The sequence below is a fragment of the Bison bison genome, unplaced genomic scaffold (genome assembly GCF_000754665.1).
Source record: "Bison bison bison isolate TAMUID 2011002044 unplaced genomic scaffold, Bison_UMD1.0 scf7180017864473, whole genome shotgun sequence".
In the NCBI taxonomy this organism is placed as follows: Eukaryota; Metazoa; Chordata; class Mammalia; order Artiodactyla; family Bovidae; genus Bison; species Bison bison.
The window spans coordinates 19,278,258-19,289,779 of NW_011495034.1; the positions used below are offsets into that span (position 1 = coordinate 19,278,258).

Consider the following 11,522-nt stretch of genomic DNA (forward strand, 5'->3'; position numbering starts at 1 on the left):
GGGCCCAGCCCGCTCCACTCTGCACGTCCAGAGATCAAGCCAGAATGGCCAGAGCACCTTCCTGCCGATGGTGCCCACTGCCTTCATCCTTCTCTCACTGAGGAGGATGACTTTATTCCAGCGCAAGACAAAGACATTGACTTGGTCTCCAAAAGAACGTTTATTTCCAAATTGAGGCCACAGAAACAGAAACTCCCCCTCCTTGACCTCTGCCGCTCCCATCGGATAATTCCTCAGCCTCCACAATAAGACGCCTCTTTGGCACATAAACATTCTAGAGAAACCTCCATCTGGGGACCCAGTCAAGCCTCCCTTTCACAGCTCAACATGTTTTAAGTGTGGTGCCTTCTTTGCCACCTCCCTGGACAGAAGCTCATTCCAGAAAGCTACTTCCTTGTCTTTCAGCTTCTCAGCTGCCTGAGTGTTGACACCAATCTGAAGGTACCCTTCTTTGTGGTCATACGCTGGCCAATGGGGAAGGCCCTCCCCATTAGGGTTCCTGAAACAGAATCAAATAGAAATTCACCAAAGCAAAGGTTTGGTCCCAACAACCCTCTGAGATGATCAGGGACACCATGGCTTCATTTCTGCCAAAGGCTCATATGCCACCAGAGACAAGAGGCTGACCATGTCCTGGGCAGCCAGTCCATCACAGGGAGCTCTCATGTCAGAGGGCCAGGTGTTTGACCATCGCACGTTGGAAGCTCCCCTCACCCAACAGACACACCCTGTCCCTTCCCAACCCCACTCCATGTCTGCCAGCAGCTCACCCATTCCGAGCAAAGTTGGCCCAGAATTTCATCACCATCTTGCTGAGATTGATCTCCTCTTCTGAGGCACCATCTGTGGGGAGAGGACAAAGCCATTGCTGCTCAAAGTGTGGTTCATGGGCAACAGAAGCACTTAAGAAATTGTTAATAGATTCAGAAATGGAGCCCTTACTCCAGACCTGCTGAGTCTAAACCTGCATTTTAAGAAGATCTTGGGTAATTCAAGTGCACTTTAAGCTTGACAGTTACCAACTGAGGCTGGGCTCAGTGAAGGGCTGGAGTCGATCCATAAGCTGACTACCTTGTCTTCTGTGCCCACCCAACTGCCCTTCCCCCTTCGGTGTTTTAGGGACACACCCCAGGGCTGCTGCTAGACTAACCCCACCTCCCAGGATGCTTTGGGTCTTTCCTCAGTTTCCTTCACCCACATATGTTTTCAGAATCTGAAAAATAACCAAGCTGCAAGATCCCCAAATAGTCATCCATCAGAAAGTGTCCAGAGGCACAGCCCTGGGGTGTGTCACACACAAGCTGTCTGTTAACTGTTGATGGTGGAGACATTGAAGACATTTGTGAGAGTTATTCTTTAAAATATTATAATGTTAAATATATTTAATTAAAAAAGATACGAGCTTTAGATGGATGGTTGGATATATAGACACACACACATTAGTCCTGGTTCAAGGTTAACAGCAATTATAACCTTACTCTCTCACTCGTACTCTGAGACGCTCTTGTGAGGGTGGCGTGAATAGTGACCTTCTAGCCCTGAGCAGAGGAGAAGGCGATGGCAACCCACTCCAGTGCTCTCGCCTGGAAAATCCCATCGACGGAGGAGCCTGGTAGGCTGCAGTCCATGGGGTCTCGAAGAGTCAGACACGACTGAGCGACTTCACTTTCACTTTTCCTTTCATGCATTGGAGAAGGAAATGGCAACCCACTCCAGTGTTCTTGCCTGGAGAATCCCAGGGACGGGGGAGCCTGGTGGGCTGCCGTCTCTGGGGTCGCACAGAGTCGGACACGACAGAAGCGACTTAGCAGCAGCAGCAGCAGCCCTGAGCAGGGCCCTGAGGGTGACACACTCCCGTCTTGCTGATGCCCAGGTCTGGATTCTAGAGTGACCATGGGTGAGGGCAGAAGAATATGCATTCTACACCATGTACGCTAGAACAACAACAACAAATGGTTGGGCCCTTTGTTCCTGTTACGGTGACTTCAGGAAAGGAACAACTGCAGAGAAGGAGGAACTTGCCCAAGGTTACCAAATCAAATCTCGGACCAGGAGCTCCTAACTCCAAGTTCATAGTCACCAAAAGGCCATCACCTTTTAAAAATGGAGCCCCGAAGACAGAGAAGAGCTCATCCCCATGGTCCCCTATCACCGTCTTGGGTTTCAGCTCTGATGAGAAGCTTGGGTGATACTGAAACTCATACATGTAGGTGGGGGCTCCCGCATCTGGAAAACATGGATTCATACATGGTTCATTTCAGCAGACACACAACTGGATGGTATCAAGGGCTCCAGGGGGCCGTGAGCAATCAGGAAACGGGGGGCACGCCTGGTCCTGTGTGAACAACAAGAGCATTAATAACAGCTGCCCACTGTGAGAACCAACTGTGTGCCAACCTTGTGTGTTCCTGCAGCAGGTGCCTGGTTATGAGCACAGTAGAGAATAAAGAGCTTGGGAAAATTCTATGAGTTGCTTAAGGGTACATTGGTGGTGGGGGTGGAACTACCTTTGAACCAGTATTTATTCAGTGACCGAGTAAATGAATGAATGAATAAACGAATGCTGAAACTCTGGGGAAACTGATTAAAAATAACTATCATTGTAGAGGCATCAGGTCAATTCATGTAAACCTCTTTGCCCTGATGCATTCTCACACCAGAACATCTAGATACACACAGTTTATGTCCACAGAAATACCACTACATTTCATTGATAGCAGGCTGCTTTTCATTCCTGTGCAGAATACCTGCAGCACAACAGGTGCTTTCAGTTCTGCCTATTTTTGAGCATTTCAGGCCAAATGCAGTTAGTATCGGATGTACAAGTCTCAACAGTTTCCACGCATGTGTTTGTGCTGAGGGCCGGGCAGGAACCAGTGAAGGTGGAATAGTGGTGACCCTCTCCTGCCTAATGTCCAGGACTCACCTCTGTAGCGACGGGCCACATTCACAGATGGGACGCCAAATAGCACGTCTGCTATCAAGTCCAGGAACAGGTCTTTCTTTTTGACAGGGTCGTCTGTCCCTCCTAAATACTTGTCAGTGGCCACTGGAGTCAGTTCCTCAGGAATGCTCTGAAATAGATCAAGTGAAAGTGACCACTGTTAAAATTAAATACAAGGTAGAGACCAGACTTATGAATTATCTGTGCAGACAAAACCATTTAAGCCATGGGAGCAAAACTAACTCTCGCTTATTTCATGCACCTAAGCAAAACCTAATTTAGGTTATTTTTCTGTAAAGCCCTCTGACAATCACAAAACAAACTTAAGTCATCTCCCTAAAATGGTATGAGATAATCACTTTTCACCATTCCCTTGACACCTGAAAAACTCTATTGTAATAAGCAACCACTGGAAAGGTGGACAACTTCCTCATTTTCACTTTAGAAGCCATGATGTAACTTCATGTCCTCAAACCTATCAGCCTTTGAAGTTGGAAGCTCCCAGAGAGAAAAGTGGTGTTTATGTACAATAAATTCTTCCTAGATATTATTCATTCACTTGGTGGTTTTAATTTTGCTACTTCTCAATTTCTGACCTCACCACCCCTGGTGAGTGACACAGCATCTCTTGTTTGGTTAATGGTGAGCCTTTTAAGCCCACTTGAAACTTTCCCCCACCCCTCAACTTGAGTAACAATAAGAAAAGTAGAAAAAGTGGATCAGAATCCCCCAGCCCCAGTCTTCATTCTGCCATTAATTTCTCTGCAACTGGGGACACGCTTCTGGCCCTCTCTGGGGCTCAACCGATTCCTGTGATTCCTAGAGTCTCACAAGGAGAGAGTAGGACTGCCACAGGAGTGATGTGGCCGTCTTCTGGTCCAGCTTGTCTTCAGGCAGAGGGTAGCTCATGAACTGTTAAAACAAAGGTTAAACAACTGTGAATCATTAAGCAATGGCAGGAAAAACCCAAGAGACCAAACCAACGCAGACTTAAGGTCACTTTGCCATGTCTTGATGGGCATGGGTCTTTGATGAGTTGGGCAAAACCAATGAATCAAACAGACTTTTATATCTAGAGATTAAGGAGTGCAAGGAGGATAAAGTAATTGTTAAGGGAAGGTGCCCCAGTCTTTGTGTGTGTGTGTGTGTGTGTGTGTGTGTGTATGTGTGTGTGTACAAATAATTAGGCTAGAGTCCCCACAATAATCATCAAGACAGAAAGGGAAGTTTTCAGCCAGCCTAATGTTGAAGTGGAAGGCCCTGGGGCAGATGACACAGACCTCCACAAATACCCTGCTGTGTCAGATAACTGAGAAAGCTCCAAATCCTGCCATTATGACTTGGGTCCTTTGGTAAAATCTCTGAAATCGTGCTGAAGAACCACAGAACTCTGCACATAACGACTCCATCAAAACTCTGCCCTAAGACTTGACCAAAATCCAGGACAGCTGCAGGAAGCTTAAGGCCATGTCCCCAGGATGACCGCAGGCCCCCTTAAAGAGCTCTGGGCTGCCAGGAGATTTTACTGTTTGTTCCAGCCCAAACCTGGTGATAGGCAGGTAGGTCCACGAACCCCTTCTAAATCTTTTCTTTGCCCCTTTAGATGTAAGTCTTCCACCCAAAACTGTTTCCTCAAGGATCTGAGAGCCATCTCTATGAAAAACAAACATTCAGGGATAATTCTTGCTCTCTCCTCCAGTCCCTGTGAGATGATAAAGGCCTAAGTTCAGTGGGGTCTTGCTTCTACTTACACCATTGCCTCCTGTCATAAAGGCAGGAGTTGTTTCTTCTCCACATAAATGCCAGCTAACAAATCCAGGGAGCCCAGTCACACAGACAATCCACCCTGCCTCACCCATGCCTTAAAGAGGCTCCAGGCTTTCATTTCAGGGATTGGGTTCAGTTCACGATGGATCATTTCCCTCTAGCAGGGGTGTAACTGAATCAAATCTGTTACCACTTCACCTAGTGTCTGGCTTTGTTTATCTCTGTCAGAAGGGAAAGCCCTTCCTAACTTTTAGAAGTCAATTTTAACTCAGGAGGAAGCAGGCTCCTCTGACTCTTTCCAGTGAGATGAGTGAGAGCATGGGTGAGGCGGGGGTAATTTACGGAGAAAGCATGAAAGCAGCAAGCCTGAGGCGAGAGGCTGCAGGTTCCAAGCCCCACTCTCCTTAACTCCTGAGCCCCTGGTCCTTTCCAGGTTTTTCATCTGCCCAGTGATGATCTCCACCAGTCCTCCTGGAACCGATATTTCAGGATCCATGGATGGGAGGACAATTAGAGAGTGTTTGGGGATGTGGGTCCCCAGGGCTACATCTCCCAGATGACAGTGTGGACCATCAGAGATGGTTTCCATGGAAATGTCAACTTGTATGAAGGGGACAGCTGCCCTGGGGACACAGCCTCTCTCCTAGAGAGAGGTCTGTGACCAGAGATGGGAAGGTGATGGGATGGGAGACAAGTCTACAAGGCCTGCGCTTTCTCACCAGTGGAATAATCCAGCCAAACTCTTGCTTGTTGATTCCCACCATGTAGGGAACACTGTTGAAATTCTTTTCAGCCAGCATCTCTTCGGGCATCTTTGGCAGCAGCATTCCGTCAACCACGGTGGGCAGGAAAGGATGGCTCTAGGGAAGAGAGCGAGGGAGTGTCTGTGCTTCCTCTTCCAAGTCATACCCTCATCCTCCTCTCCACCTGCTGGAACTCGAGGCCAGTATCACACACCTGGGTGCCCGTGGGTGGTGGCCACACACCTGGGTCCTAACAGAGGGGGCTAAGTCTGCAGATCCGAGAGGGCTGAACTCTGACCAGGGGACAGCAGTGGTCATGTGATGGGGACAGATCTCCACTCAAATTGGTTCCACTCAAATTATATATCATATAATGTGTATTTAATTTGAAGTGTACATAGTAACATATCTATGTGCATTCCTCCATCTACAGTCCTTGCAAGCATCTCTTTACAGAACCACCCTCAGCAGAAAGTCCCTTTACTTTGGTCACTTTAGCAAAGCTATATGATAACCAACTTTTAAACCAGTTGCTTTAAACCGCCATGCTCTATTCATCTCCAGCCCAAGCACACTTATCAGATTTTTTAATCACACAATACCTTGCTTAACTTTTTGGTTCTTCCCATAGATCAAAGAAGTAGAAATGAAGAATAAGTAGTTAACAGATGACCAGGTCTTCTCCCTAGCTTCCCCTTTAGTAATCTCCAAAATAAACTGTGTGAACAAGATGATATCTAGAAGATCACGAGGAATCAACAACCTGCATATGAGCCTGCGGACAGAGGGGAATGGCTACCACTCTGACCTCCTATCTCAGTGGCGAACTGAGATTACTTCTCTGTTGCTCTTTAAAGTTTCATGACCAGGGATTTGCCTGGTGGTCCAATGGTTAGGAATCAACCTTGCAATGCAGGGGTCTCAGGTTTGATCCTTGGTTGGGGAACTAAGATGTCACATGCCTACAGATAGCTAAGCCCACGCACTACAATTACTGAGCCCACGTACCACAACTAGAGAGAAGCCTGCATGCTGCAACAACAGCAAAAAGATTCATGGCCAAACGGAAACTTGGGAGGTGGTTTTGGGGGGATGCTGACTTCGCCATCTCCCCAGATTCCTGCATTCTGATTAAAGTCACCTTTCTTTTTTATGATTTGTGAATATGTATTTGATCTCATAACCAGTAAGGAGCAAGACCCCTGATTGGTTCAGTAACATTCTCATTATTCGTAGCACTTAAGTTCTGTAAAGTTACCACGACTCTGATTTAGGGACTGCTCTATCACTTCAACAGGGGAAATATGGGGCCAGGTTCCTGAGCCTCTGGTCACATTTTCTCAACCTTGTGTTGCGTATGTTCTTGTTTAAAGACACCTTATGTAATATACATTTCTTACAGACAATTAGTTATGTGTAATATTTATTGATAATAAAACACCAACCAACAAGGCCTCAATGTTTTCTCGGCCTGGGGAGATTGCTGTTGGAGTTTCCTGCATGACTGGGAGGGGGGTGGTGTCCTGAGGACTGAGACTCATGGCTCCTTTCCCCACATGCCTGCAAATAGAGTGACTTGCACAGCCAGTCAACCCTGCAGCCCCCAGGAGATGATCTGGGCTCCTCGTGAAGGCTCCTGAAGAGCCCCTTACCCAGTCATCTCCACTCCCCACATGGAGGTTTCTCGTTCACCTTCTCCCAACAGGGCATTTTTAGGAACGTAAACAAGACCAGGGGCTGGCTGGGGACAGGGACACAGAGTTCAAAACTGGGGGCATTGGACTAGGAGTCCGGGAAACTGGTTCCAGTCCTATGTCTGGTCTTCCTGGCTGTGTGACCCAGGCAGGTCACAGCCCCTCTCTGGGCCTCAGCAATATAAACACAAGGAGATACCATGATTCTACAGAGAAGAATTATTTCATTCTTTCCTTTTCACTAACTGGAGCTTAAAGGTGTCAAGTGGAGAAGGAAATGGCAACCCATTCCAGTATTGTTACCTGGGAAATCCCATGAATGGTGGAGCCTGATGGGCTACAGTCCATGGGTCGCAAAGGATGGGACTTGACTTAGCAACGGAGCAAAGGTGTCAAGACTTAAAATGTGTATTCAAGAAACCAAAGGTCCTTACCTCTGTGGGGTCTTTGTGTAAATCAAGAGCGAAAAATTTCTGTGAAGACAAAGACAGTGGTTGTGGTGAGGAGGCTTCCTGGGAGGAAAGCTGACCTATGTGAGCTGTGCTCAAAGATACCAACTTCTCCCTCCTGGTGCCACCCTGGCTGGGTTGAAGGGAAGCAGGCAGGACACCCTCCCCTGGGCACCAACACAGGGAGCAGGTGTGGGATGGGGGAGGGGAGCTCTGCAGAGGACTTTTGGTGCCTGCCCTTCCTTCCACCCATTTCCCCTTCTGTTCTTCCAGGCAACAACACCCCGATTTTCCTTTGGGGAACCCCCTCTTCCCCACTCTCACTCCATCATTGCAGACATCTGTATGTGACCTCCGGTGCACCAAATCCCTGAATACAGGGACTACTTCAGCAGTGGACATGTGCCCATGTCAGTTCAATAGAGTTTATCCAAATTTTTGCTGCAATTGTTGGGAAATAGGGTTTCTAAGCAGATAGTATGTAAGAGTAGAGTACTGTTGCTGTCTTTAACCTCCCCAGGGGACAAATCAGTCTGAGAGTGAAACCAACACAGAAAGTTAAAAGCTGAGGGATAGCGATAGATTCTTAATAAGAGCATATGTGCATCTGGATCCAGCCATGCCTGAAGCCATCCACTCTTGGATTTGGCAGTGAGTTACCTGAAGATTCTGTCACAACATATTCCTTTCTCTTTTCAAGACACTTTGAGATGAATTTTCTTATCTTACTTTAGAAAATCCTGACTCCTACAAGCTCAATGAAATTCAGCCCACCCCACACTTCTCTTTGTTGTGAGCTTACCAAGACTGTGCTAGCTTTGTTGTGACACTGGAGCTAACAGGCCTGACCAGTATGCAGGAAATCCTATTAAGGATCCCTCCATTATGTGCTGTAGGCCCACAATCCAGGTGTGCAGGTGTGTGTGTGTGTGTGTGTGTACTGGAGAGAGAGGATAATCCTGGAAACACTTCCACATGATCTCAGAAGATCTCAGAAGAATAACATGGACTCTTAGGTTCTCTGGGTTTCCCCAAAGTCAGCCACTCTCCCCTTATAAGCTGAATCTCTTGTGCCACATGAATTGATGAAAGAAATTTACCTCTGAAAGAAATGTACACAACCAGAAAACAGTTGTGTTTTTATCTTTGAGCACAGTGGTCACCTTATTTGAGCCTGAGAAACAGGGATCCAAGGCTACATTGGACTTTACCCATGGAAATAGAGCAGAATCCAGTGCTGGAGTCTAGCCCCGGGGAGTCCAGGAGTAGCCTCAGGATTCCAGGGTCCAGACAGAGAGTCCAGGTGCTCAGGCGACTCCAACGGTTCCCATTGGTTCTAAATGTGCTGTTCTCTGGGTATCTGTCATGCTGTTAACTTCCTGTGATGACCCACCACCATAGCCATCCATCAGTCCTGAAATGTCACCTTCTCTGTGAAGTAGCCCTGCTTGTTATAATGAATGCTTCCCCTCTCTGTACTCCCACCACACCTAATCCACTCAAGTCAATGTGTGTATTTCTCTTTGAATAGTTCCTTGTGAATAGGGACTATATCCAATTATGTCTGCATCACCTGCTCTGTTATCTCCCTGCATACACTTAGCAGAGATGCATGGATGGATGAAATTAGTCAATCCAAGGAGTATGGGTGAATTGGGGGGATAAGTGAATAGATGAATGATAGCCAGCCGACTAGGTGATGGATTCATCATTGATTTTAGAGAGATGGGTGATGAAATACATACATATGGATGATTGGTAACAGATGAATGAATGCTATAGATGAATTGATAGTATTTAAGGTTGATGAAAAGACACTGATAAATTGGATTCATTGGTGGATGGACAGATAAAATGATGAATGAATGGATGGAAGGTTGGATGGATGAGTGGGTAGATACAGTTATATTAGAGTCACAATTGAGGCAGACACACAGAAAATCTAAAAAACTGGACCACCACTGGGTTATAATTGAGGTGGTTTCTAAATTAACCAAAACAAATTGTGACAATATTTCTGAAAATCTTTGTTCGAAATAGTCCCATCCCCCAAATTCAGGGTGGTAATTATCTCTGAGAATATGTAATGCTTAATTTCCTAAAAACATATCAGAAACTGAAGCCCCCATACCTCGAGCACGTGCTCTACAACAAGACAAGGCACGGCAATGAGAAGCCTGGGCACCACCAGCTGGAAAGTAGCCCCCACTCACCAAGACTAGAGAAAGCCCGCACAGAGCCAAGGAGGCCCGGCACGGCCATAAGTAAATAAACTTTTAAAAAACATTAGAAAACAATATTGGAAAAAGTAAGTGTTGATAGATATGAGGAGTCATTACACAGTTGTTTATTACATTATTTTTTTGTCTTTGCTAACATCTGAGATAGTCTGTAATAAGGAAGGAAGGAAAGAAAGTTCCCATTCAGATCTAGAGGCTGACACTCCTCCTGGGAGCTGAGAAACTGTCCCAGGTAGTTTTTCCAGGGCAAGAGGACTGAAGGTGAAATAATGAAGCGTGGGGCCATGTTTCTAGGGTAGGGGGCTTGTGTTTCCAAAAGAGTAGATGCACCTACCATTTTCAGTGTTATCTCCAGGAGCTCGTCCTCTGTCTTCTGGCGCAGGCAGTGAACAAGGACAGCTGAGGTGGTGGTTTTACAGCCAGCAATGACAGCCATTTGCTGTAGAGATCACAGGTGACAGGAGAGTTCAAGAGCCATCTCTCTTCCTTCCATCAATACTGAGTGTTCTGTCCCAACCTCAATTTCTATAGGCAGCCTGTGATAGCAGAAAATACTCCAGACCAGTAGGTCTTGGGTCCCAGCGATGCCACTTACATTCCTCAGCCTCTGCTGCCTAATCTCTGTTAAAGTGGGCAGAATGATCTCAAAGCTGAACATCTAGAGAGAGGCAGCACGGAAGGGGTGCTTAAGAGCCTGGAATCCAGAATCCCACTTTCTAATTTCAAATCTTGGCTCATCCGATTAATAGCCATGTGGCCTCAGGCCAGTCAGTTGCAAATTGCAGCCAGAGGGGAAAATGCAGAAGAAGAGAAGTCAGGCGCCATGATGACGGGGCCCTGGAGAGTGTGCACGGGCTGCCCAGAGCCTGGTCTAGTGTCTGACATACATCAGCGCTCAGTATGTATTTGGTGGGAAAATAAAAAGGCGCAGGAAGAAGTGGAGGAGAGAGGAAGAGCGGGAGCGCGCAGTAAGGGACCTGAGAGTCTTTGTTCTGCCATTCCTGGTCCTGTGGATAAAACCCAGGTCCATCTCTACCACGTCCATTTTCTCAGAATAAACTCCCCCTTCTTAACTTTAGCCTGATTAATGGGCTTCTGTTGTCCATAGCCAAACAATTCTGAAAAAAGTTCCCCCAAATTCTAAATGTTCTTGGACTCTTATCTCCTCCTCTCCTACTTACCACTCACCCCTTTAAGTCTGGCTGCTGCCCCCACCCCTCCACCAAACCAGCTCTCACAGCCGGACCAAATGTTCCACGTCACTGACACTAAGGCATACTCCTCAGCAGGGACTCTGTGCTGCTCATCCTTTCTTTGTCTTTGTAACAGTCTCCAAATAAAGACAAAGCCCTCACCGGGTCTTACATAGCATGGCCCTGCCAATGGCCCCATCCTCAGCTCTCTCCAGGTCCTATCTGCACTTTCTGCCCTGGCCACATCAGCCTTCCTCACTCTCTCTCTTAAGATACCTGCTCCTGCCCAGGACATTTGCACAGACTGTTCCCTCTTCCTGGATATTCTTATCAAATAACTTACTACTAATCCTTCTCAACTCAACTCGTGATCATTTTATTTTTCAAGAAAACTTTTCAAGATAACCTCCCCCTAAAACCTGGACTCAGTTCAGTTCAGTTCAGTCTCTCAGTCGTGTCTGACTCTTTGCTACCCCATGAACTGCAGCTTAC

At 46.8% G+C, this 11,522-nt stretch overlaps 1 protein-coding gene across 2 annotated transcripts in view; it reads right to left on the bottom strand.

The window, feature by feature from the left end:
- Positions 1–136: 136 nt before the first annotated feature.
- The window catches only part of LOC105004331 (liver carboxylesterase-like), a 27,061-nt gene continuing 15,675 nt past the window's right edge, over positions 137–11,522 (bottom strand). For both annotated transcript variants that reach the window (XM_010861924.1, XM_010861925.1), the window contains exons 7-14: positions 10,172–10,276; positions 7,583–7,621; positions 5,431–5,571; positions 3,776–3,856; positions 2,927–3,074; positions 2,095–2,226; positions 771–843; positions 137–499 (exon numbers count right to left, since the gene is read on the bottom strand). In XM_010861924.1, coding sequence (XP_010860226.1) covers positions 316–499; positions 771–843; positions 2,095–2,226; positions 2,927–3,074; positions 3,776–3,856; positions 5,431–5,571; positions 7,583–7,621; positions 10,172–10,276 — 903 coding nt within the window. In that variant the 3' untranslated portion in view covers positions 137–315. The remainder of the gene's footprint in view (positions 500–770; positions 844–2,094; positions 2,227–2,926; positions 3,075–3,775; positions 3,857–5,430; positions 5,572–7,582; positions 7,622–10,171; positions 10,277–11,522) is intronic.